The sequence below is a fragment of the Zalophus californianus genome, chromosome 1 (genome assembly GCF_009762305.2).
Source record: "Zalophus californianus isolate mZalCal1 chromosome 1, mZalCal1.pri.v2, whole genome shotgun sequence".
In the NCBI taxonomy this organism is placed as follows: Eukaryota; Metazoa; Chordata; class Mammalia; order Carnivora; family Otariidae; genus Zalophus; species Zalophus californianus.
Window position 1 is genome coordinate 214,201,328 of NC_045595.1, and position 26,671 is coordinate 214,227,998.

General features: G+C 55.4%; 4 protein-coding genes across 4 annotated transcripts in view; 2 read left to right on the forward strand and 2 right to left on the reverse strand.

Annotated features, from left to right (window-relative positions):
• The window catches only part of TSPEAR (thrombospondin type laminin G domain and EAR repeats), a 162,938-nt gene extending 137,676 nt beyond the window's left edge, over positions 1–25,262 (reverse strand). Inside the window, exon 1 of the mRNA XM_035728722.1 lies at positions 25,178–25,262. Within this exon, the coding sequence (XP_035584615.1) occupies positions 25,178–25,262 (85 nt within the window). The remainder of the gene's footprint in view (positions 1–25,177) is intronic.
• On the reverse strand, positions 5,598–5,996 carry LOC113916479 (keratin-associated protein 12-1-like). The gene has a single exon (XM_027582895.2). It carries the CDS (start codon positions 5,922–5,924, stop codon positions 5,598–5,600), a length of 327 nt encoding a protein of 108 aa, XP_027438696.2. The 5' UTR covers positions 5,925–5,996.
• LOC113917345 (keratin-associated protein 12-1-like) lies at positions 9,117–9,899 on the forward strand. The gene is made up of 2 exons (XM_035728731.1): positions 9,117–9,301; positions 9,662–9,899. Exons 1-2 carry the CDS (start codon positions 9,117–9,119, stop codon positions 9,897–9,899), a joined length of 423 nt encoding a protein of 140 aa, XP_035584624.1.
• On the forward strand, positions 17,016–17,714 carry LOC113917344 (keratin-associated protein 10-3-like). Its single transcript, XM_035728730.1, has one exon. The coding sequence runs from the start codon at positions 17,016–17,018 to the stop codon at positions 17,712–17,714; it is 699 nt and encodes a 232-aa protein (XP_035584623.1).
• Positions 25,263–26,671: the final 1,409 nt, after the last annotated feature.

Sequence of the window (26,671 nt, forward strand, 5' to 3'; positions counted from 1 at the left end):
CATATTATAAGCAACTATATCCCAGCAAATTAGACAATCTGGAAGAAATGGATGCATTCCTAGAAATATATGAACTACCAAAACTGAACCAGGAAGAAACAGAAAACCTGAACAGACCCATAACCAGCAAGGAAATTGAAGCAGTAATCAAAAATTTCCCAACAAATAAGAGCCCAGGGCTGGATGGCCTCCCAGGGGAATTCTACCAAATATTTAAAGAAAAATTAATACCTATTCTTCTGAAGCTGTTTCAAAAAGTGTAGAAATGGAAGGAAAACTTCCAAACTCTTTCTATGAGGCCAGCATTACCTTGATCCCAAAGCCAGACAAAGACTCCACCAAAAAGGAGAATTTCAGGCCAATATCCCTGATGAACATGGATGCAAAAATGCTCACCAAAATACTAGCCAGTAGGATCCAATAGTACATTAAAAGGACTATTCACCACGACCAAGTGGGATTTATTCCTGGGCTGCAAGGGTGGTTCAGTATCGGCAAATCAATCAATGTGATACACTACATTAATAAAAGAAAGGACAAGAACCATATGATCCTCTCAAAAGATTCAGAAAAAGCATTTGACAAAATACAGCATTCTTTCCTGATTAAAACTCTCCAGTGTAAGGATGGAGGGAACATACCTCAATATCATAAAAGCCATATACAAAAAGCCCACAGCAAATATCATTCTCAATGGGGAGAAAATGAGAGCTTCCCCCCTGAGGTCAGGAACACAGCAGGGATGTCCACTATCACCACTGCTATTCAACATAGTATTAGAAGTCCTAGCCTCAGCAATCAGACAACAAAAAGAAATAAAAACTATCCAAATAGCAAAGAAGAAGTCAAACTCTCACTCTTCTCAGATGACATGATACTCTATGTGGAAAACCCAAAAGACTCCACCCCAAAATTGCTAGAACTCATACAGGAATTCAGCAAAGTGGCAGGATATAAAATCAATGCACAGAAATCAGTTGCATTTCTATACACTTACAATGAGACAGAAGAAAGAGAAATTAAGGAGTCTATCTCGTTTACAATAGCACCAAAACCCATAAGATACTTAGGAATAAACCTAACCAAAAAGGTAAAGGATCTGTACTTAGAAAACTATAGAACACTCATGAAAGAAATTGAGGAAAACATAAAGAAATGGAAAATGTTCCATGCTCATAGATTAGAAGATCAAATATTGTTAAAATGTCTATGCTACCCAGAGCAAGCTATACATTCAATGCAATCTCTATCAAAATACCATGAACTTTTTTCACAAAGCTGAAACAAATAATCCTAACATTTGTCTGGAACCAGAAAAGACCCTGGAATAGCCAAAGGAATGTTGAAAAAGAAAACCAAAGCTGGTGGCATCACAATTCCGGACTTCAAGCTCTATTACAAAGCTGTCATCATCAAGACAGTATGGTACTGGCACAAAAACAGACCCATAGATCAATGGAACAGAATAGAAAATCCAGAAATGGACCCTCAACTCTATGGTCAAGTAATCTTTGACAAAGCAGGAAAGAATGTCCAATGGAACAAAGACAGTCTCTTCAACAAATGGTGCTGGGAAATTTGGACAGCCACATGCAGAAGAATGAAACTGGACCATTCTCTTGCACCATACACAAAAATAGACTCAGAATGGATGAAAGACCTAAATATGAGACAGAAATCCATCAAAATCCTTGAGGAGAACACAGGCAGCAACCTCTTCGACCTCAGCCACAGCAACTTCTTCCTAGAAATGTTGACAAAGGCAAGGGAAACAAGGGCAAAAATGAACTATCAGGACTTCATCAAGATAAAATCTTCTGCACAGCAAAAGAAACAGTCCACAAAACCAAAAGACAACCGACAGAATGGGAGAAGATATTGCAAACGACATATCAAATAAAGGGCTAGTATCCAAAATCTATAAAGAACTTACCAAATTCAACACCAAAGAACAAATAATCCAATCAAGAAATGGGCAGAAGACACAAACAGACATTTCTGCAAAGAAGACATACAAATGGCCAACAGGCACATGAAAAAATGTTCAATATCACTTGACCTCAGGGAAATACAAAACCACAATGAGATACCTCTCACACCAGTCAGAATGGCTAAAATTAACAAGTCAGGAAACAACAGATGTTGATGAGGATGCGGAGAGAGGGGAACCCTCCTACACTGTCGGTGGGAATGCAAGCTGGTGCAACCACTCTGGAAAACAGTATGGAGGTTCCTCAAAAAGTTAAACATAGAGCTACCCTATGATCCAGCAATTGCACTACTGGGTATTTACCACAAAGACACACATGTAGGGATCCGAAGGGGCACCTGAACCCTGATGTTTATAGCAGCAATGTCCACAATAGCCAAACTGTGGAAAGAGCCCAGATGTCCATCAACAGATGAATGGATAAAGAAGATGTGGTATATATACACAATGGAATATTACGCAGCCATCAGAAAGGATGAAATCTTGCCATTTGCAATGACGTGGATGGAACTGGAGGGTATTATGCTGAGTGAAATAAGTCAGTCAGAGAAAGACAATTATCCTATGATTTCACTCACATGTGAAATTTAGGAAACGAAACAGAGTATCATAGGGGAAGAGAGGGAAAAATAAAATAAGACCAAAATCAGAGAGGGAGACAAAACCATAAGAGACTCTTAATCTCAGGAAACAAACTGAGGGTTGCTGGAGGGGAGGGGGGCGGGGGGATGGGGTAAGTGGGTGACGGGCATTAGGGAGGGCACGTGATGTAATGAGCACTGGGTGTTGTATGCAACTGATGAATCACTGACCTCTACGTCTGAAACTAATAATACACTGTATGTTAATGAAGTGAATTTAAATAAAAAAATTTTTTTAAAAAGGATGGGATAGCTTGTGCCACGGTAGCCGGTGTGTGAGGTAGGGACAGCCACTCTGCACAGTGGTTTCCATGCTCCAGGGTAGGTGAAGACCACATACACACAGGAGCATTTCTGGAGAGAGCAACACGGGCCATGTGCACCAGAAAAGTTAGAAGAATAGAAACTGGCAGCATTTGAGGCAGTAGCTAAAAATCGAGTGCAACCTAATGTCCGTGAAGGAGAATAACCAGATTGCAGTATATTCATACGGTGGAATACTGGACAGCCAGGAACAGAAATGGGCTACAGGTATCATCAGGGATGGATTTCTCCAACATAATGTTGAGGGGGAGAAAAGCATGTTACAAAAGTATGCACAGTTTATGATGCCATTTAAATGTTAAAAACATGTGGGAATATACTGCCTTTTTTCAAAACATGGGTGTAGACATGCACTGGGCTGACCAACCCCAATCTCAAGTGGGGTTCCTGCAGAGGGTGCTGGGGAGGGCTTTTCTAACCCAGTAAAACTCTTTTCCCTTCTCTGGACTCTGCCCGCAGCCTTTCTCTCGCCACACACCTCTCACGCGGCAACATAGCTGAAGGTTCCCCGCACGGGCGTCCTGTGTCCCAGCTACACTGTGAGCTTCACGGAAACTCCCACTGGCCAGTTTCACAAGGGAGCCTGATAAGCCAGTACAGGACTGCGTGTGTACCCATATGTGTGCACGCTTGTGTGCATGTGTGCATGCCTGCGTGTGCATGCCCATGTTGTCTATGGCACAGGACCAGGTGGAGGTGGGTGAGGCAGAAGATGCAGGCAGACAGAAGGCACCCAGGTGAGAGGTTCTGGGGAGGGAGGCTGAGGGGCCTCTCCTGGGCTTCTCCTGGTTCACGGTCCTCTGATGCCCGGGACAGGCAACACTGGGGCAGGTTTGAGTCAAATCAGCGGTGCTGTCCACACCACACCTGCTTGGGAGGTGGAGCACAGAGCTGACTGGAAGCAGAGGACCAGGCTCCTCTTCTACAGCGGGAGGGGCTGCAGAGCCTGTGGCAGGTGTCGCAGCCCAAGCAGTGCAGCCAACACATCAAATCCAGACTCCTGGGTGGTAGGAACGTCCAGGGAGACAGCAGTTCTGCTCTGTGCTGCTGTCCCTGCCCTGCCCCAGCCCAGCCTCGAGCCCCCGTGCGCCACCTGCACGTGCGGTGCCCCCGGCTGCTGCCCTCCCCCAGGCCAGGGGAGCCTCTGCTGTGCCCCTCGCGTGTGCCCCCTGCATGGCAGTGCTGTGTCTCCTGCTCGCTGGCCTGTGGCGCCCGTCCCCGTGCTGCCCAGTGGCCTACAGCCAGGCCCCCTCCTGCTACACGCCCATGAGGTGCCAGGTTGGTGGGTCTCAAACGCACCCACTTGTCTGACCCAGAAAATTCATTCCAAAACCAACCCCCGGAAACAAGGCATGGAGCTATGGTGTCTTCGGAGACAAGGTGAGTGAGAAGCCGAATTCCACATATCTCCGCGCAGCCCGGGACTTCCAGCTGGTGCCCGTTCCCGGGGGGGAGGCCGGCTCCCCAGGCCACACAGCCTGGATCGCATGCACCCATGCTCTGCTGCCCAGCCCGAGGCTCTGCCCGACACGCAGAAGATGAGCGCTTTGCCAGGGGACGGGAGGTCGGCTGGCCTCAATGGAAGGGTCACAGGTGCCAAAGGAGGGGCAGGGACAGTCCACCGCCAGGCCCTCCTGCCCCCAGCCCCTGCGGCACCCACACCTGCCCAAGTCCAGGAGCAGGTTTAACCCGAAACAGCCCCCAAATAGAGCAGCAGGAAGGAGTCAAGAGGATGCACGACACAGGACATGGGTTCACGGAGTGGGGACAGTAAGTTCTGGCCGGTGCGTGCGGGACGGTGCCTCCTGCCGTCGTTCAGAGCCCTGCGTGAGAACACTTGATTTTCTGGGGCACAGAGGGGTGGCCCTGCTCTCTCTCTCAAAAGGCAGCGAACAAAGAGCACACAAATCTTTACCCCGAGAAGCCAGGGGTAAAGTACTGATGGTGTTCTAGGTAGTAGGTTCGTGGGGGGTTATTAAAATAATCAATAATTGATCATCAGTCAATTAAAAATGGGCCACACGTGCACCGGCAACGGAAGCGAGTCGAGCTAGGGGCCAGAACTGATTGGGTTCTGCAGATCTAAACTATAAAAGAGCTAACAGCTGGACTCAACTTTCTGGGACCCGGGACCCGGGACACAGGACATCTGCCGCGATGGGGAAAGCTTGTCCTCAAGCCCTGAGGCAGGAACCGACAGCCAAGGGGAAGCAGGAGCGGCTAGGGCCAGAAGAGGGCGGGCCACGGCCCCCAGCCACGTGCGCCGCCCCTCTCTCAGCAGGGGCTCCCACTTCCTGTGAGCCACTGTGAGAAGGGGCTTAGCCTTCCCCCTTCGTAGCATGGACTAGGTGGGCAGAAAATATAGAAGAGAGGCGTACAGAGCTGCATCAGGAAAGCACGGTTTATTTGGCTCACACAGGGCTGGTTCCCTGCTGGAGACAGAGGACCCCAGAAACCAGGGCCTCCCAGAGGGGACACAGAGGGATCCAGAGCATCCTGCTACATCCTTGCCACAGGCTTCAGAGGGTCCGTTGGGCATGTTCTTCATCGGCCCTGTGCAGAACCTAGAGGCCACTGAAGACTTGTTCCAGGAGGGGAGCAGGTGTGGCCCCCTGTGCCCTGGGAGCAGCTGGGTGGGAGGCTCATGGCCAGAAGCAGGACGGGGTGCTACAGGAGACGGGTCTGCAGAGCAGGGTGGGGCGGGAGGGCTGGCAGCCCCCGGAGGACTGGCAGGAGGGGGCCATGAGCACGAGGGGCTTGTGGCTCATGGGCAGGCAAACCGAGGACTGGCAGGAGGGGACCACATACACGGCGGGCTTGCAGCTCACGGGCACGGACACGGCGGGCTGGCAGCTCACGGGCACGGACACGGCGGGCTGGCAGCTCATGTGCACGTAGCAGGATGCCTGGCAGGAGCTGGGGGTGCAGCAGGACGCCTGGCAGCCCGTGGAGCAGCTGGTGGAGCACATGGTGGCGTGGGGCTGGAGTGGAGTCAGGGAGGAGGGCGGTGATGTCTGGAGGCTCCATCCCCGGGCGGCCTTTATACCCGAGCTGCGGGTGTCCGGACAGCACGGCACACGCTGCCGTCTTCCTTGTTTGAGCTTCTTCCGGGCTGGAACTTGGTTTTCTGCTGCAGATGTTTTATTTGTTTGGCGCTTACCTTCATGACTAATTGCCCCCTCTTCAAGCGCGTGTTACACTTGGAAACCCGCCCAAGTGTGTCACTGACACCAGCTGGATTCTGCCTCCTTACGATTTCGCCAGAGCTACTTCTGTGTGGATCTGAAAACATGGGCATCCTGGTCTCACTCTGTGGTGGACGATGGTCCCTGGACAGCCTCTCCGGCATCAGGAAGGCTCCGGGGCAGGTGCCGGGAGAATGGGTGTGTCTTGCTCATGTCTGAGTGTCCCAGGAGCTTCCGGCTGCAGGTCAAGCACGGCCGACACTTGGGACCACCTGCCTGCAGCATGAGGGTGGACGGAAGGGCATGGGTCACAGAGAACTCCTGGTGGGCAGCGACCTCGGATCCTTGTCACGAGAAAGCCTCCTCTTTAGAGAAGCACAGTAGACAAAGGCACGGACCTCCTGTGTGCAGCCCCACCAGAAGCAGGGGTGTCCCCAGGAAGTGGGAGAGGACACCAGCCGCACTCCTGCAGCCCACAGATGTCAACAGTCACGTGGGACTCAGAGGAGGACTGGCTGAGTCTGGTGGCAGGTCTTCTGCTCCTTCTGGGGCTCTCGCCTGACCTCAACCACCGGAAAGCCGGCAGGAAGGACCACTGTCTGCCCCCACCCCCAGGGCTCTGGCTGGTAGACTTCGGAGTCCACACTCTGCTCTTACAAAGAACGCACCATCTCTTGCATTCCCCTCCACCCCACCCTTGATGGTGAGAACAGCTCTAGAATTTAATGCAGAAGATGGTATTTCTGAAAACACTCCTGCAAGACGCTGCTGAATTATAAGACTCGGGACCGGTTTACAAGAATTTTCCAGAGCAGGGCCCCAAAGATGTACACAGCTCAGCGAGGTCCAGGCACCCAAACTGAGGCACACGCATCCGGACCCAGACACTCATAGGCCGAGCCTGTTTGTTAGGGAGACACTGTTCCCCATTCCGGGGTCTCCTGCATGAGGAAAGTCATCCATCTGTGCTCCCTCACCCCTTCCTCCATGGCACTTCTCATTCCTTGCACACAGAGACCCTGGAGCCTGCCTGCCTGCAGACAGCATCTGCTGGGGTCCGCCTGGACAGGGCAAGCTCAGTGTAAAGACTCTGACCTCTTTTTGGGGTGGGAGGTGTCCTCTATGATTTTCTAGGACAGCTTGTCACTGACAGGAGAGTCTGTCTGCTTCTGTTCCTGAAGGCACACACCTAGCCACACACCTGGACACCTGCAGCTAATGGAACAGATCTGCCCCAACAAAGTGTAAGACCAGGCTGCACCAGTTAATAACTGTAAGACCAGTTAATAACTGACCGTCTACCAGAACAAAAATCAATAGCCAGTAAAAGAGAATGCAGATGTCTTATATCTAGTGTCATAATTAAGTTCAATATACAATAAAAAATCACTAGACATAAAAGATATAGAAAACATAATCCACAATTAAAGAAACAAGTCCATCAGTAGTCATGAAACTTGAGATGGTCTGGACATTGGCTGGCAAACAACAGCAGAAGAGCGGCTCTTACAAACACATTTCAAGAATCCAAGGAAGATATGTTCAAAGAATTAAAGGAAACTATTATTATCTTGACTGCATGGAGAGGGAATGTTGGGCAGATAAATGGAAACAGGTAAAAAAAAAAAAAGGAATTCTAGAACTGAAAACACAACGGTGGAAATGAAATGTCCACTGGGAAGTGAAAAATAGAAGAATAAAGAGTACGAGAAAGTGAATACACATCGAGAGAAATTATCTAACCTGAAAGAGAAGGAAGAGCTAAGAAAAATAAAAAAGAGGGGCGCCTGGGTGGCTCAGTCCGTTGGGCGTCTGACCCTTGATTTCAGCTCAGGTCATGATCTCAGGGTCATGAGATCGAGCCCCATGTCGGACTCTGCACTCAGCAGGGAGTCTGCCTGGGATTCTCTCTCCCTCTGCTCAGCCCCCTGCTCTCTCTCTTTCTCTAATAAATAAATCTTTTAAAAAAAGAAAAAGAAAAAGAGCCTGTGAGCCCTCAATCCTCTTGGTCCTAACTGCGGTTTTAACCTGTGGTCAGAGCCAACAGAGCGGCGAGTGTGTGGACTGCTGACCTCACAGATTCGCGGCTTGTCCACAGGTCTCAAGGTCACGCCACTGTGTGGTCTCAGGCAGGCTCCAGGCTGTTCATTGTCTCAGCTCTGACCACAGCCTGAGCCCCCAAGACCACAGTCTTGAAATGACTTAACTAGTGTGACTTGTTACCAGGCCACATAAGGAGACCTTCTGTCTATAATGGTAAAAACCACAGACTCCAGAGTGAAACTGGGCAGCTTCAAATTCCTGCTTCTTCACCACAGTGGTGAGAACACACAAACATCATGGAATCTAACTGCGCCTCCATGTAAGAGGGGTATCACCTACCCCTTGGATGGCGGCAAGGATTGGTGACTGGTCAGTGATGAGCTGATCCAGGTAAAAGGCTTAGCACGGTGCCCGGCACAAAGCTGGGACTGGTTGACATGGTGGATGACATGGCCACGGCTGTCCCCAATGAGGAGCCCAGCTGCTTGGCTCTGGTCCATTGGGAAGACCTTCTGGATCACGGAGTTTCCAAATCAAAAACGGGGGACCCCTGGTCTGGCGAGCAGGATGGTGCTTATGTGGACAGTGGACAGGGTATGTAAGCTTGGGGAGGACCTTGAACATCCTGATGTGGGGTCTCCTATCCCCAGCTGATGCTCCTTCACCATCCAACCTGGGCTCTGAGTCCAGAAATCACAGGGCTGCTGGGTCACACTGAGCCTCCAGCTGTTGCAGTTTCCTGAACTTCCCCAGAAACTCCAGGAAGAGACGCACAGAGGAGGAGAAGGAGGAAAACAGTCAGGCACCCAGGAGGAAGGCACCTGTGTGGCTTGTTGCCAGGATGCCACAGCCCGGGTATAAAGGCTGCCTGGGGAAGGAGCCCCCAGACCAGCCCCGTCCTCCACCCTGACTCCACTCCAGCCCCACACCGCCATGTACTTCACCAGCTGCTCCACGGGCTGCCAGCAGGCCAGCTGCACCCCCAGCCCCTGCCAGACGTCCTGCGGCGTGCCCAGCCCCTGCCAGACGTCCTGCGGCGTGCCCAGCTCCTGCCAGACATCCTGCTGCGTGCCCAGCCCGTGCCAGACATCCTGCAGCGTGCCCAGCCCCTGCCAGACGTCCTGCTGCGTGCCCAGCTCCTGCCAGACATCCTGCTGTGTGCCCAGCCCCTGCCAGATGTCCTTCTGCGTGCCCAGCTCCTGCCAGACGTCCTGCTGCATGCCCAGCTCCTTTCAGGTGACCTGCTGCACCCCCAGCCCCTGCCAGACGTCCTGCCCTGGTTCCCTGGACGGCATCCCTACTTGCTGCCCTCCCCCAGGCTGTGGGGGCTCCTGCAGTGCCCCCTGTGTGGCTCTCCTGTGCCAGCCTGTGTGCAGCTCATCCACTTCCTGCCAGTCAGCCTGTAGCTACCTGTCCCTGTGCTGCCCAGTGGCCAGCGGCCAGGCCTCCTCCTGCAGCTCAGCCTGCTGCACCCCCAGCTCCTGCCAGACGTCCTGCTGTGTGCCCGTGAGCTACAAGCCTGCTGTGTGCCTGCCCGTGAGCTGCAAGCCTGCTGTGTGCCTGCCCGTGAGTGGCAAGCCTGCTGTGTGCCTGCCCGTGAGCTGCAAGCCCATTGTGTATGTGGCTCCCTCCTGCCAGTCCTCTGGGGGCTGCCAGCCCTCCTGCCCCACCCTGGTCTGCAGGCCTGCCCCCTGCAGCATCCCTGACTGCTGCTGACAAATCACCTAGAATATCAATTCTCTATTGACCTCTCCCATCATGTCTTATTTCTGAATCAGTGATGGTGGTTTTCTTCTCCATGAAAGCTTAGTGACCGTTAAAAATAAATCTCTCTGCTCCTCAGTGCTGTGTTTTTCTGTGATTTTGCCCTGAAGCTGTCTCTCCATGTCATCTGCTCCCTTGGACCAGCCAAAGGCTGAGAAGAAGTCCTGTCCGAGGGTGGTTCTCTTGGGACGGTCATGCCCCTCAGCATGTTGGGGAACCCCTCTGAGAAAAGTGGTAATCCAGGCTCTTGGATCTGAATGGGGCATTCCTTCCCCCTGTTTCAAATGAGGACTTCATGCATGGTTCTTGGAATCCTGGAAACTGTGCCAATGAGGGGCAAACAATGGGAGGAAGAGACAGCCCAAGTGACCCACAGCGGCTTGCAGTTATGTGTCTTGGGGCTTCCCAAGGGGAGATGTTCATTGTGTGTTGCCCCAAAGGTTGCACCAAGGAGCCAGGGTGACAGGGACACAGATTTCTGCTCAAAGAAGAAAGAGTTCCCTAAAAGTCAGAGCTACCCTACAAAATAATGGGCTCCTGGAGGCTGTTCCTGCTTCTGGGTGCTGAAGGCTTGAAGAGAAGGTACATTCATTCCACTCTCTTAGTAAGAGGCAGAACTGGATCAACCCACATGTCTATCAACAGGGATGGATAAACAAACCATGACAGTCATACAATGGAATACAAATCAGCAGTTAAGAGGACCGCACTGCATTTGCAACAATATGAATGCATCTCAAAAACATGGTGTTGGCGGATGGAGTCGGGCAGAAGAGCACCTGCTGCATGATTCCATTTAAGTGAGGCTCTAAGACAAGCTGAACTTACTCTTTTTAAAGATCAGAACAATGGCTGCTTCTGGAGGATTTGGGTGAAACTGACTAGGTGGAAGAGGACATCTGGGGAGAGTGGTTAGGTACACGGCCAGAAGAGTGGGCACAGGTCATGTCTGGGGCCCTGGTAGGTTGGGTGTATGGTCAAGGTGTGGGTCCTGATAGGGTTTGGGCTACTCAGGTGAATGCATTTGTGAAAATTCATCAAATGAAATACCTAGGATTCGTATTACTTCACACACAAAAGCACAAAAATTGAATTCCTGTTAATGGTATTCTTCCTAAATGTTTGAGTGAGGTGTACTGTTGTTTGTAACTTACTTTGAAATGCTCCAAAAAACTAAGATGTATGGAGAGAGGGGTGGTTTGATGGGCGAGTATCTGAGAACATAAATGAGGCTCAGTGTTAGCTATGGGCTCAAGGAGTGGGTATGTGGATACACCCTGCTTAATTCTTCCAACTTTTCTGTATGTTTGAAATTTTTCATAATAAAATGAAAATAAAAATAGTTGAAAATAATTGTTGAGCTAAGTAGTTTAAAATAAAATTTTCCTTTAAAGAAAAATAGAAGCCACACATGGGATTCCTGCTTTGGATGGGAAATTAAACCAATAGCCTCCATGCTGTGGCAACCTAATCTTCAACGTGAATTGGGTACTCCGCATTCCAACGGAATAAGGATGGACTGTGGGTCAGCCAAACACCCAGAGTACGGGTGTGGTTGTGGGAAAGCCAGCACTCCAGGAGAGCGGACGCTGCCGTTCAAGATGGCGGACTGAGCCCACCGCTCCCACGTCAGCCCTCCCAGGACCCACTGTCGGGGAGAAGTCAGCGGAACTCCACAAACGTAATGGGAAACAGGCGAGGGCTGCCAACCCCGAGGCAGGGGCCCAGGAGCAGGCCCGCACTTGCTCCTCATGAGCAGGCCCCGAGGAGGAGGGGTGTGTCCTCAATGGAGGGGAGGAGCCAGGGCCACCTGGCCAGGCACGCCCCAAGGCCGAGTGTCCAGCAGTCCCCCCTCTCCCCAGAACATCACCAGAGTGTATCTCTAGGACAGTTGAACACTTCACCCAGGAAGGGCTGAGGCTCCTGGGGAGTTGTTGGCACCCCCAGGTACATAACTCTCATTCTGGCCTCTGGGCTCCCAACTTTCTTATCCCCAAGTGAAGCCCACCACCTGGCAGACCCCCACCCCAATCCCAGAGTGCCAGGTCAGCCTCCCCACATGGGTGAGCTTTCTCTAACTCAACACAGACTATCACATGGTGGAAGAGGAGCCCAGACCACCAAGGACCACCCCCCACCCTCACCCCAGCACATGAGCAAAGCCAGTGGCCTGAGAAAGAAAGCCTGAGACTACCAACATAAAAATACACCCCAGAGGAAGCATACAGTTTACAAAGCAGAAATCACCTTTGAAATTGAAAGTTAAATTAAATGTAAAAATCTTAAATATATTCAGACATCAAGAAGATGTTAGAGCCATAAAGCAAGGGCAAGAGGTGGTGAAAAGGAGCGATCAGAAAACTTACCCTCAAAAAATCATAGGTATCAAATGTGTTGTTAATATCTAAAATTAAACAGAGGGGCTTGAAGGTGAGGTTGAGAAATCCCTCTGACGTAGAACAAAATGTCAAAGAGGTAGAAAGTATGAGAGAAAAGAAACCAGCATGAGGGACCCACTTGGGGGGTGTGGCCTCTGCTGTGTGGGATTCCCAGAGGGAGCACAGCAAGGACACAGGGGGACGAGGAAATGCAACCCCAGGAAGGAACACGTCCCACAGTGGAAGACACAGCCTCCAGGTTGAAAAGACTAAGCAATGGCAAGAAAAATGAATGGGGAAAACCCAGACACATCCTGTTGAAATTGCAGAACATTAGGGATAATAAGGGGTTCCCAAAAGCATCCTCAGAGAACAAAACAAACAGAAGTCATCTACGGAAAAATAAATGTCAGACTGGCATCAGACTTGCCATTAACAACACTGCATGCAACAAACTTCAGGAACAGTGCTCACAAAGTCCTAGTGACAGAAATCTAGCTTGTGCTTCCAAACATAAGCATGCTATAAATAAATAGAGGAGTAGAAACGTATGTAAACAGCATGTAAGCGAGCAGTAAACATGACAGCATGTTATTGGTAATAGATATATTAAATAAGCATGGGTGTTTTTCTAAAACTAAGTGAGATGTATTTTTTTGTGCAGTCATCTGCTTTTCAACATTTTTTTAAAGCAGCAAAACTCACATCCAAAAGAATAAAATACCTAGCAATAAATTTAACCAAGGGGTGAAAGACTTGTACAGGGATAACTATAAAACACTGCCACAAGAGCAGAAGAAACAAGCGTAGGTGGAAGGACATCCCATGTTCATGGATGGGAAGACAATGTTAAGGTGACAGTACCACCCAAAGTGACCTGCAGATTCAATGGAATCCTTATCGAAATCCCAAAGCTTTTTTCTCTAGAAATGAAAAAGCTGATCCTCAAAATCATACCAAATTGATAGGGACCTAGAAGAGAATAATCTTAGAAAAGAGGAAGAAAGTTGGAGGATTCACAATTGCTAATTTCAAAATTTACTACAAAAGTACAGCAATTGAACCAGCATCCAAGGACAGACATATAGAATGAAGGAATAAAGTTAAGAGTCCAGAGACACACCCATATACTTATGGCCAGTTGATTTTTGACAAGGGTTTCAAGACTATTCAGTGGGGGAAGAAATAATCTTTTCAACAAATGGGGCTGGAAAAATTGGATTTCTACATGCAAAATAACACAGTTGGACCCCCCACCTCACCCAACATACAAAAATTAACTAAAAATGGATAAACATCAGGGCACTGGGTGGCTCAGTCGGTTGGGCAGCTACCTTCAGCTCAGGTCATGATCCCAGGGTCCTGGGTTCGAGCCCCGCATCAGGCTCCATGCTCGGTGGAGAGTCTGCTTCTCCGTCTCCCTCTGCCTGCCTGCCACTCCCCCTGCTTGTGCTCTCTCTCTCTCTCTCACTATCTCTCTCTGTGTGTCAAATAAATAAATAAAATCTTTTTTAAAAAATGGATAAACATCCCAAGCATAAGAGCTAAAACCAAAATGTCTTAGAAGAAAACGCAGGGGAAACACTTTGTGATCTTGGATTTGACAATGGATTCTTAGCTACGACGCCAAAAGCATGAAGATCAAAAGAAAAACATAAGTTGGACTTCACCAAAATTCAAAACTTCAATGACTCAAAAGGCACCACCAAGAAAGTGACAAGACAATCTACAGAATGGGAGAAAATATTTGCAAATCGTGTATCTGATAAGAGTTTAATATCCAGAATATATAAAGAACTCATACAACTCAGCACCAAAAAGACCAGCAAGCTGATTTAACAGCGGGCAAAGGACGTGAACGGACACTTCCCTAACAAAATTGTACAGATGGTCAACACACACACGAAAAAATGCTCCACATTATTAGTCATCGGGGAAATGCAAACCACAACCACAATACTATTTCACACCCACTAGGAGGGCTGTAATTTAAAAAGGAAGAAAAAGAACCAGTGTTGGTGAGCATGTGGAGAGATTGGAACCCTCAAACATTTGCCCGTGGGAATATAGCGGGGAGCACCTCTGTGGGAACACTTGGGCACTCACCATATGCCCCCGGAAATTCCACTCCTAAGAATATACCTTAAAAAAGGGTAAAGGGAATTCAGATGATCTTTGTAGCATTATTCACAACAGCTAAAAGGTAAAAGCAACCCAGGGGTCCAAGGACAGGTGGCCGATTAACAAACTGTGGTCCATCCACTCGGTGGGGTGTTCTTCACCACGAACTGAAAGAAGAGCAGGCACCTGCTACCTGGGTGAACCTTGCAGACGTGACGTCGAGTGAAATAAGCTGGTCCCGGAGGGACAGGCACTGCCCGGTCCCTCATGTAGGAAGGACCAGGGGAGCCGGATTCAGACACCGGGAGCAGGATGGGGTGCCGGGGGCTGGGGCGACTGCGGAACGGGGCAGTGGTGCTTAATGGGGACAGAGTTTCAGATCAGGATGATGGCAAAGCCCTGAAGATGGACGGTGGGGACAGTGGCACAACAATGGGAATGGACTTAAGGTAACTTTCGGGCTCTGCACTGCCCCTCCTCACTGTGGCCCTTGGAGCACTCGCCTGTTGGGCAGCCATGAGTGTGAACGTCGCTGGCCTCCCAGGGCCCAAGCGTGCATTTGGGTGGGTGTTGGAGGGGAGTGGGCAGCTGAGCGCCGAGGCGAGCACTGAGAGATGGAGATGCATCAGCCCCCCAGGCACTCGCCTGGAAAGCTCGGACCGCCTAACCGGTCTCCTGTGAGCTCCAGCCCACACCTGACAACAGCCAGCCCAAGTTGGCGCAGCCTCCCCAGAAAGTCAGGAAAGACGGGACCACCTCATCTCTTTGGAATCCAGGGGCCTCACCACAGAGTGCCAGCTGCAAACCCAGATGGGCTCCCCAGCAGAGACCCTCTTCACATTCACTCCCCATCTCTCTGTGAACCCCTACCTGCTCAGCAACATGCCAAGTCTCAGTCCTACTGCATGACCCTCAATTAAATCTGACTTCCCCACTGGTCACTAGTGTCTGGCCGCATTGCCCACTGACCGTGACCGCGTGTGTCCTGTCCATGCCCAGTGGGAGCGGGGGCTGTTCCAGAGAACCCAGCGCCTGCCCCTGCCTCAGCTCAGGAAGGAGGAGTCTGTGGACCAGCCCCACCTGGGCCCTTGGCCGGTATCAGCTACACCTCACCACGCTCGAGCTTTGGGCTCTAGCTTGGCTCCTGGGAGCCCCCAGACTCCCAAGAGATGCCCCCCACCACCTCCAGGAGGGGACTCCAAACCGTGGGGAGCCACTGGCTCTCCTTCCATTCTTGAGGCTTCTGGGCACTCCCTCCCTGGCCCCCAGGTGCCGCCGCAAACCGGCCTCCCCAGCACAGAACGTGGCACCTGGGCCGTCTCCTGCACACTTCTCAGACCTCCCGCCGCGAGGGTGGGCAGTTGGGCGGCAATCGTGGTACAAAGCTGGCAGTCCTGGCCAGGCCACCTGCAGGGGCCTCCCCTGGCCATGCCCCCACTAGGCTCAGGCTCCCTCAGGGCGGCCAGAGCCCCGACACCTGAGACCCCTTCTTGCCCAGGTGCCTGGTCCCCACTGTGCCAACTGATGCAGCTCAGGAGCACCCCCTGCTCCACACCCAGGACCCCTGCAGGCAGTACCTCTGCGCTGAGCACCTGCCCAGCCACCAATGCTCCCTGAGGGCCCGGACCCTCACCCCGTCAGACTCTCCGGCGCTAAGCAGCCCTCCCTCACTCTCAACTGGGTGAAGTCTCACTCTTACCAACAGCCTGCCTCCCGCAAGCTCACCTCCCACTGTGTTTGTGCACATTCCTGCCGTAATAAGTGCAAGGGCTGGTGCCCTCATAGAAGCAGCTCCTTGTCAGGTGGTTCCAGCTGCCGGGAACCCACTGTGCACCTGCCCAGACTCCTGCACCAGCAGGTCTAAATGGCCCCTCTCCCAGAAGCCAGATTGCTCTCTGCTTTCCGGGGCACCAGAGTCTGTGGTTGAGAACACGGGCTGCGGGTTCTGATCCAGGCTCTTCTGCTCACTTGTGTGGGCTTTGGTGCAAGTGCTTCCTTGTGCCTCAGTTTCCCCGTTGGTAAAGTGGGAACCATAGATCCCGCTTCACAAGGTTGTTGTAAGGGTCACTGAGTTGACATGTACAAAGCTGCTCAGAATACTTGCTGGCATAGAAGATCAATTACACATAAGTGTTTGCTAATATGCTAAAAATAAATACAGCTCCCAGCCATTCGTTGGTTCATGGACTCAGGAGAGAATTTATATCCCCAAATAAAGATGATATGAAAAAGAACAAAATATGTGTATGATTCCACCGAGTGTTGAGGAGCATGGGGATGAATAGTACGGAGCCCCAGAGAGATGCCGGGAGCAGGGGTGGGGGTGGTATCAAGAGCCACTGACCCTCCTGGGTCATGAATGAGCTGAGCTACCAGCTGTGGGCCCGTGACACGAATCCTCAGGGACCTGCTTCCACAACAAGGAAACAAGCTTTTCAGGGCCTCGTGATGGATAGCACACAGCCCTGAGGTGTATATAAGCCCCAAACACCCTGAGCGCCTCACACACACTCACACACTCACACTCACACTCACACGCACACCCTCCTCCAGCCCCACCGCCCCCACCATGGCCGCGTCCACCCTGTCTGTCTGCTCCAGCGACCTGAGCTACGGCAGCCGCGTCTGCCTGCCCGGCTCCTGGGACTCCTGCCCCGACTCCTCCTGGCAGGTGGACGACTGCCCAGAGAGCTGCTGCGAGCCCCCCTGCTGCGCCGCCCCCTGCTGCGCCCCCAGCTGTTGCCAGTCCAGTGGCTGCACCCCCAGCGGCTGCGCCCCGGCCTCCTGCCTGACCCTCATCTGCACCCCCGTGAGCGGCGGGTCCAGCCCCTGCCAATCAGCCTGCACCAGCTCCTGCCAGCCCCCCTGCTGCAGCTCCTCCCCCTGCCAGGAAGCCTGCGGTGCGTCCGTCTGCTGCACCCCTGTCTGCTGCAGGCCCGTCTGCTGCACCCCTGCCTGCTGCAAGCCCATCTGCTGCACCCCTGTCTGCTGCAAGCCCCTCTGCTTCACCCCTGTCTGCTGCAAGACCTCCCCCTGCTCAGCCCCCTCCTGCAGCTGGCCCAGCCCCTGCTCCTCGTCCTGCTGCAGGCCTTCCTCCTGCGTGTCCCTGCTCTGCCAGCCCGTGTGCAGGCCCGCCTGCTGCGTGCCCGCGTCCTCCTGCCAGCCCAGCTGCTGCCGCCGGGCCTCCTGCGTGTCCCTGCTCTGCCGGCCCGTGGGCTCCTGCCAGGCCTGCTGCGTGCCCGCCTCGGCCCAGAAGTCCTGCTGCTGATGAGGCACGTCCCCCCCGGGGCCAGCTGGGCACTATGGGGGACCCCAAGCTCTCACCCTGCCTCCTTCAGGATTTAACCCAGCACAAGCTCTGGTGCACATGTCCCCATGAACCATCTTCGGACCCTAATAACTGGGGCTGAGCCTGTCTGCAGCCTCCACATCACGCCCAGATGACCTGAGACAGCCCTCCCCTGCTATTGACAGACACGGCCTCCTGCCCTGTCTCTGCCCCTCCTGGAAGCTGTTTGCCTCCAACCCAAACACACATCTGATGCTAAATGAATAAACTTGCACGGGCGCCTGGGTGGCTCAGTCAGTTAAGCATCCGACTCTTGATTTCAGCTCAGATCATGGTTTCAGGGTCATGAGATCAAGCCCCATGTTAGGCTCTGCACTCAGCAGGGAGTCTGCTTGGGTTCTCTCCCTCCCTCTGCCCCTCCCCCCCAAAATCAATCAATCAATCTTGCGTCCTTGCCTCTATTGGTTCTCTCCGGCAGCTTGGCTTTGTTTCATGATTTCCAAACCTCCAGGCTAACATAACCCTGGCAATCCTGCGGACAAGCCCATCTTGGGAGCATTTCCAGCGGCACTGAGCTGAGGCCCACCCTGGTGGTCCAGGCAACTCTGGGGTAGCCCTGCTGAGTGTTCGGGACTCAGGTGGCCCACAGCCACCTGGACAGCAGGCCCCTTGGCAAGAGGGCCCCGTTGCCCCAGAGGCCTCCGTCTCCCTGGTCTGTCTAGCACCAGGAGGCAGGGCCCAGGTTCACTTCTGGGCTAGGAAGAGGCTGGGCCAGAACATTTCTGTTGACCACCAGCCTCCTGAGTCTATCTCTCCATCTCCCCTTGAACTTCAGGGTTTTATTCCAATGTCCTGAGGCTGCCTGTCTGCTGGCACAGGCCAGGGACACGCCCTGTCCCCGGCCCCAGGCCTGGCCCGGAGTGGCAGAGGTCAAGAGGAAGACGCCAGAGGGTAAGCGACTTCGAGGGCCCACACTGGCGTCTGAGGCCCAGGACTGCTGCCCTCTGGGGGTTTTCCCTCGAGGCCAGTCTGGATGGCGCCCCCACGTTTCCTGGAACTTCCTGTACTCAGGCCCCACTCCTAGACAGAGTCACTTCCTAACCTACAACCCCCTGCCTCCATTCTCCCCAGTGCTTCCTCCGCCTCTAGACCCTACCCTGTTACCAGCATACACCCTCCCTCCCAGGAGGCCGTGAAATCCTGCAAGCCATTCCCCAAAGGGAGGGGGTTGACAGTGAACACCACCCCCCCTGCTTAGAGTAAGCCTTCTTCCTGCCCCTGCCTCCCTGGGGCCCCTGCCCCTCCTCCCTCGTGGGGCCCTGCTATGGAAGAAACCCCTGGGAGTCTGCCCGCCATGAGCTCCTCTGGGTCTTCTGGCTAGCTTCTCCTGCCCCCAAACACCAGTGCCCTGGGGAAGGCCCCGCCTGTGTGCCTTAACCTCTCCGGCCTGCTGCTGGAACCCACAGGCCCCTTGTCAGAAACGCGTATTGAAATGTGTCAAATACAACACTCCAGATTTCAAGGGGAGATAATTGTGTGAAAACAGTTATCAGAATACTTTTAAAGCAAATGATGCATTGAGATGCAGGCTTCTCCATGAAGGCACTAAGAAAGGGGGGGAGCAGGTTCTCATGCAGGATACACATCTGTAATGGGGTGCAGGATGCTGGTGGCTTCGTTGGTGACCGTCCCCGTGCTGCCAGGGTGGTAACCCGCATCACCTCTGCATTCCTCATGGTAACTGGGTCTGCGTCACGGTTAGGAAAAATTCAGGGCGCTGAATTCCACCGCCAACGCTGCAGGGCGCCCACTGCTCACTCAGGGAAAGCACACACCTGGCCAACAACAGCCCGCTTGAACCAGAAAGGAGCCCCAAAAGCTCAGCCTCCTGAACTACTCTGCGGGGACATCAGCGGCAGGCTGTCCCCAACACCGGCGCCCTTTCCCTGGGGCGACCCCCAGATACGCGACAGGGGGGACCCCCAGCCTGCTGCACCCTGGCCGGTCACCCCCGGACAGGGGATCTGCAGCCCTGCGCCGGGTGCGGCTCAGAGGGACGTCCGAGCACCTGTACGCTCAAAGGCCCAGCGGGGCGTCCACACCGGTGAGACAAATGTTACAGCAGGGGTCGCCCCAGGTTCTCCCCGCGGCGCGTGCATGCACGCTCATAGACATTCACGCGCTCGCGGGCGCTCACACGCGCACACGCTTGTGGGTGCACACATTCACACTCGCGGGCGCGCACCCGCCTGCCCCCGCCCGCTCCTCCCGCGCTCCCTGCGGTCTGCGTCCATCCGACCCCTCCCGCCCCGCCCCTGGACGCCTCCCTCCGGGGCCTAGAGACACCATCTAAGCTCCATCTAAGCTCCATCTAAGCAGGGTACCGGCTTCCGCGGCCGAATTCCCCCTCCCTCCGATTTCCGAGCACGTGGGGCATCAGCAGGGTCCCGCGAGGGTCGCGGAGCCGCTTGTTCACTGAGCCCCATGCCCCGGGCGCATGCTCCTTCAGGCGGATCCGCGGGGTTAGGAGGCGGAGGGTAATATCCAAGGACCAGGTCACCCATCGCTCCCCCAGACTCAGGGTGGGGAGAGAGAAGTGGGCGCCCTCGTGCCCCCTAAGCCAGGAGCTCAGAATCCACCTAGGAGGACTTGGGGGGGGGGGGCGGAGGGGGGAATGAGGCGGGGCTAAAGCGGGTGGGGCGGGGAGGGGCCGGGAACTGAGCGTCCCGGGTTCTGCGCTGGGGGGAGGGAAGGGGGTGGGCAGGTGGGGAACCAAGTCCAGACTAGAAGCATGCCTGGGGGCTTGCTGATTTTACTGTGGGAAAGGCCACCTGTGAATACATGATTAGCCCCAAAGATCAAGTCAGAGAACCTGCATACAGCGTATGAGGTTCAGGATAAAAATGAATATTCTTTGTTTCCTAACTTGTGCAAACAAAAAAGTGCCCTGGCCTAATGGGTGAGAATTTTTAAAAACGAAAGTGAGCGTCAGGGTGACAGAGCCAGGCTCCCCTGCTGGCACTGGGGACCCCCAGGTTGGGGCACGGCCTCTTCTGCGCTGGGGAATGAGAGGGGTGCCTGTCTCTGAGATGTGGGGGGGGGACAAAGGTGAGGGGTGCGGTGGGGTCTCCTGCAGAGGACAGGTCGCTGAACCTGCACATACGGACTAAATAAAAAGCCTCAGCACGACCAGTGTAGAGACTGTCTGCCCCCCACTGCAGCAGCCCCCCCCCCCCGCTGCCTAGCGCTGCGCAAGGCCTGGCCTGGGGGTGCGGAGCTTAGATGAGACCTGGGGCCCCGGCTGCCACACTCCGCCTGGAGGCCCCCCGCACCCCGCGGGCCGCGCGCTCCCGGCTCAGAGTGGGAAGCCGCTCAGAGCGCGTGGACACAGGGTGGCTGGGACCCAGAAACAGTCCCCACTGCTGTAGGCTGAGAGGCTCACGCCTGCTCCTAGGGGCCGCCAGGAGGGGGCGTCGTGCCCACACAGAGTCTCCCAGCACCCCGTGTTGAGGGCCTCGCGGAGCGGCCAGGGTTCCCCAGGACTCAGGCTGAAAAGCACCACCCTCCTGCAAGCTTCCGTTAGAGAAGCCTGAGGACAAAGTGGGTGGCTCCTGAGAGCAGCCCAGGCGGTGGGGGGAGGGCTTCCTGCCCCCCAAATGCAAAAGAGGCCCGATGCTGCCCCACACTGCCAGACAGCTTTTAAAGATTTTACTTATTTATTCATGAGAGACAGAGCGAGAGAGAGAGAGAGAGAGAGAGAGAGAGAGAGAGAGAGAGAGGCAGAAGGAGAAGCAGGCTCCCCGCTGAGCTGGGAGCCTGACGCTGGACTCGATCCCAGGACCCCGGGATCATGACCTGAGCCGAACGCAGACGCTTAACCATCTGAGCCACCCAGGTGCCCTGCCAGACAACTTTTAAAATGCACATCTGGGGCGCCTGGGTGGCTCAGTTGGTTAAAATGCACATCTGTTCCCGAACCGTTGTGGATACTTTCTCCAGGGATGAAGGGCTCCCCACAGGCACCCAGACCCGGAGGTCCGACCGCCCCACCCAATCCTGCACCCAGCCCTCTGGGGTTCCCCGCCCCCACCCTGAAGGTTTCCTCCTCTGAGGCCCCCCCTGAGCCCCTCCCACGCTGGGGGAGGAGGCAACTGCCAGGGCCTCCCTGGGCTGGTGGCTGGCGGAGCCGTGGTCTGAGCGAGGTGCAGGCTCCAGCACTGGGGATGGTGGGCACAGCACCGTCCCTGCCTGGGGACTGAGCGAATGAAGGAGGCAAGAAGGGGTCAACGAAGGGATGCTCTTAGACCAGGTTTTGACGTCCCCAAAGCCGAATCCCAGCGAGGAGGCCACCCGTGAGTGTTCCCGGGATATCGATGTCCCCAGGCGCACCAGGCGCAGATGAAACGGAAGGCAAGACATTGTGATCCTGCCACCCTGCAGCAGCTCAGAGCTGTGCTTCCTACACCTCCCCTGCACCCCAGCCCCTTGGAGCCAGCCGGCCAGTGACCCCAGCCTGGGAGGGTCCAGCGTAATGCGCATAACGTGCCCAGCATGGCTCCCACAGACTCCCGCCGCCCTGGCCTCCTGTCCCCGTGCAGACAAGCTGGGTGTGGGATGGATGACATTTCCCCAGCATCACCCCTCCCCACCCACAGCTGCTGCTCCCCCTGATTCGAGCCCACGTCTGGAACACAGCCCACCCAGGTGTCTCCCCCAGGACAGCCCCAGCCAATTCCTGGCACCACACATACCATGCAGCCCAGAACCACAGATGTCCAAAAGGAGCTAGGAAGGATCGGAGGGACCCATATCTCAACCATTTTGTCCCGAAGCCGTTGGCCCAGCTCAGTGGGGCAGCTGAGGGGTCCACGGTCAGAAGACTAAGGCTGGCTCCTGGGGTCAGGGAGGCCAACAGCTTATAAAAGGCATCTCACCGCAAAATCCTGCCTGCCATGCTCATCCCCCAGGGAGCCCACCCCAACACCCCGCACATGCCCCGAGCCCCCAGCCCCTCTGCTCTGGACTCCCTTCCACCCTCCCACCCTGAGCCGGTTTCCGTGGCCTGCACCTCCCACCTGCCCCCTAGTTGCCTTGTTCATGCTGACCGCCTGCCAGGTCATCTGTCTGGCTTGGCCCAGGCTCTCAGACACTTGACCCATCCTCAGACGCACCTGCACCTGTGCAGAAAGGCCAGTCCCCAGGCCCGCCCCTCAGCAGAGGGTCTGAACCACACGCTGGGCAGACATTGAACCCAATTTCCCTATCGCTAAAACCCCAACCTGGAAGGGGTATCTGCAAGTGGTAAGCCCCACCCCCCAGAAGGGCACTGGTGAGCTGCTCACCAGCCCGAGCTCCTGCGTGACCCTGGCCATGGTTTCCTGGCAAGCCCAGCCAGCTCTCCGGCCCAGACCCCAGGCCCGCCCCAGCGGTCCAGCACACAGCTCCTGCTGTGAGCTTTGCACGAAAGCCGCGCAGACAAGGCCCTCCCTGCACGCCCCAGCCTCCTGGACTGTCCTCCCCAAGCCTCCTCAATGGTGAACTCGAACTCGAGGCCCTCCAGACTTGAGGTCCCTGTTCGCCCAGCCCCTGGGCCACTCTGGCCTACCTGCCATCGCAGAGCACTGAGTTAGCTCTTTCCCTCTTTCCAGGGTGCAGGCATAAGCATTCCTCTGCTGTCCCACTGGGGTGGGGATGCCTGAAAACCCCGGCCCACGGGCCCCCACAGCCTTCCAGTGACACTTACAGAAGGGCAGCCCGAGGCGGCCCTGGCAATCAGAGCCGCCAGCCCCCCAGCACGGCACCCCCCCCCCCCAGAGAGGGGTACAGAAGCCCTTGGGAATGGCCCCTCACCCACTGGTCACTGCTGCAGACTCATCTGTGTCCCAGACTCAGGGCCAGGCCTTTGGAAGCCAGCGTGGTGGCCGCCAAGGCGCCTCCCACCTGCACAGCGGCGCAGACATGCGGGAGGCCCGAAGGCCACTGGGATTCACCCCCACCCCAGCTCGCACAGCCCAGCTGTGGAAACTCAGGGGCCTTTCAAAACGGAATGGAATCAAAGTGATTTTTTTTAACCATTGAAGTCCTGACTTCACGCGCAAGTGTGTTGGAAGTACTCCAAACACAGTTCGATATTATTTACCCGTCTTTTATCTTTCCTCCTGAGTCCCCGGTGTTTGTAACTGGGTCACCTTTTAACTATCTGCACCAGCCTTCAGGGCAGAGGGGGCGGGCTTTATAAATAACCTTTATTATTACTGTGCAGGTTGATGCTGTTCCCAGGGCTGAAGGGAGCATGAAGGTGCATGTCAGTGACTCATCCCCCAACACAGAGACTGCCGTGTGCTGAGGACAGCGGCTGGGCTCGGCGCGGCCGGTGGGGGGAGGGTGGTGGGGGGGCCTTCTGGGGCTGGCCGGTCTCTGCTGGGGAGGGGGCAGCCTTCTGTCCCCTGAGCCCCTGGGGACTTCGCTTGGCCACAGGCTGACTTAGCTCCTGTATTGTTTGCAAATCGTGAGTCCCAAGGCAGTCACTGCAGGCGGGAGCCCAGAGTGGCGGTGGGGGGCTTTTGGTCCTGCCCCCAGCCTGCCCACTGCCGCTGCTCCAGCAGCCCCGGGGCCTGCTTGCTTCCCACCTGCCCTGGACACCCACCCGAGCATTCCAGACTTGGGTCATCATCGGTCATCTCCTGCTCGTGTCATTGGGAACCAAGGGCCATCAGAGCAAAGAGCTCTAACAGGGAGGGGGCCCAGGATGAGTAATTTGCAAATAAAACTGCAACCCCACACCCGACCGTCCCACCCCACTGACCTCCTGGTGAGGCTGCACGTGCTCGGGGGGGGGGGGGGGGGGTCCCAGCTACCGGGCTTCCTCTTCCTGTCGCTTTGTTCTTAATGTTAGGTTTGATAAATAAAATCTTTAGGTAGAAATTCCAGAAAGATATGGTGATGTCATGGTCATTAGCGAGTCAACAGGGCCTTCCTGAAAGCAGGGGGAGCAGAACCTCCCCTCGGAGGAGCCAGCCAGTGGCGCTCTCCCCACGTTGGCGTGGGAGTTTGGGGCCGTGGGACGGAACAGCCAGCCCAGGGGCGGCCCCGTGCTTTGCTAAGTGCAGACCTGGGGTTCTCTGGGCTTGGGCCCCACGAGGGGCTGTCTCATTCCTGAAACAGGTGCAAGGCCCTTCCCCAGGATGGTACACAGGTAAATACTTGTGAAGCCTTCAGATGGCAGCTGGTTCTCGCTTTGAACCCGGTCCCCACCCTGTTAGCATTTCCACCGAGCCAGCCTTCATCCTTTTCACCTCTGCCTCTGCCATCCCCCTGTCGCTGTCTCCCGGGCGGACTGCTGGTGCCTCCAAAGCAAACCCGGGCACCCAGGGACGGGGGACCGGAAGCGGCGCTGACCCGCAGCTGCACCCCTCCCGGCTCCCAGCTCTGTACCCCCTTACCTGTGCAGGGCTCCCATTGCTGGGTGCCTTGGCCTGGGGTCGCCAGGGCCGAGAGTGCCACACACAGCATCAGCAGGACAGACATGGGGGGTCCGGGTCCCAAGCTCCATCCAGGGGCCCTGTCCTCGGCCCCCAGCTCCTCCTCAGACACCTGGGCCAGCCCTTCCGGGGGTGGCAGCGGGGGTGGGGATGGCGGGGGACAGTCACTGTGAAGGCCACATGCCAGAGTCCTGCGGCAGGGACAGGCGGCCAGCAGGGGGCAGGGGGCAGAAAGCTTCTGCCGGCTCTGCGGGGGCGGGGGGGCAGCTGGTATGGGCAGGTCGGGGCGGCAGCCTAGCTCATCTCCGCACAGGCTTGGGTCCTGCCGCGCGGGTGACAGGTGATAGCATCCCAGCACCACGGAGATTACTCATTGGCAAAGCACGCTTTTCCCAAAGGAAAGACAGAAATAGATCGTCCAGCGGAGAGCTGGAGCCAACCAGAAAAACTCCGAGAACCTGTTCTCCTCGGGTGCAGATCCTGGGCTGCCTGCCTTAGGACAGCCAGCCGCGGGGGGGCCAGGGCGCAGAGCCTGTGCCGGGCCGGCTGACAGCGGCCGTCCCCAGGAGGGGCCCGGCTGTGAGGACGGCTTTTATCTGGTGCCCGGCCCTCCCCAGGGTGTGTGGGTTTGTCAACTGTTGGGTTTCAGGAATTCCCCTCCGGAGGGAAGCCAGTCCTCCCGGGAGCGGCTAATGAGAAGACTCGGGGAGGGCCGCCCGGGGGAGGGGAGCGCCAAGCACACAGCAGGAGCCTCATTTCTTCCAGACGAGGCCCAAAGGTCTGACCTCCCAAAACCACAGTGGACACGAAATGCTGCCCCAGGCAGGACAGCTCTTAAGTGTGGTTGTTCCTTTTTATAAAACACCGGGCCGCAGACGCCTATGCAGGGCTTACCGGGGCCTTCATCCCAGGCCCCGGCCGGTGCCAGGTGGCTTCCCCGGGTCCGCAGGACCCCTCTCATGGGCCCCGAAGGGACATCTTCCTCACTGCCGAAGGACAGTGCTGTGGCCGCAGGCGCCACGCCCGCCCCCAGGTCTGGGGCTCGCCCGCAGGTGTTTGTGACGAGGGCAGACCCTGGGCTTGGGCTTGTTGGGGGGGACTGCGTGGGGGGAGATGAGAGAGACAGAGACAGAGGGAGGCAGGGGAGAGAGAATGTCCAAGGCTCTGCATGAAACTGCTTGTGGCTGGAGAGATTCTCTCTGTCTCTGTCTCTAGACAGACAGACAGACAGACAGCTCCAACAGCTATTAACAAACGCCTTCTGTTCTAGTCACACGGCCTGGGTAACTGAGGTCCTCAGAGGGAAACCTGGAAAGGTTGCCTGTGACCGCATGCACAGCGCCCGGCGGACCCTCGGGGGGCCTCCCTCACCCCTGCCCCGGGACCCCCGCCAGCCAGCGCAGGGACGGAGCCTTCCTGACCCCACCGGGCAGGTGCCCACCCGGGATGGTGGAC

Bases quoted from the DNA above. Each gene is read 5' to 3' on its own strand.
- LOC113916479 (XM_027582895.2), bottom strand. From the start codon at position 5,924: ATGTGCTCCACCAGCTGCTCCACGGGCTGCCAGGCGTCCTGCTGCACC.
- LOC113917345 (XM_035728731.1), top strand. From the start codon at position 9,117: ATGTACTTCACCAGCTGCTCCACGGGCTGCCAGCAGGCCAGCTGCACC. The intron at 9,302-9,661 runs GTCCTGCTGCGT...CTGCACCCCCAG, and splicing joins GTGCCCAGCCCCTGCCAGAC to CTCCTGCCAGACGTCCTGCT.
- LOC113917344 (XM_035728730.1), top strand. From the start codon at position 17,016: ATGGCCGCGTCCACCCTGTCTGTCTGCTCCAGCGACCTGAGCTACGGC.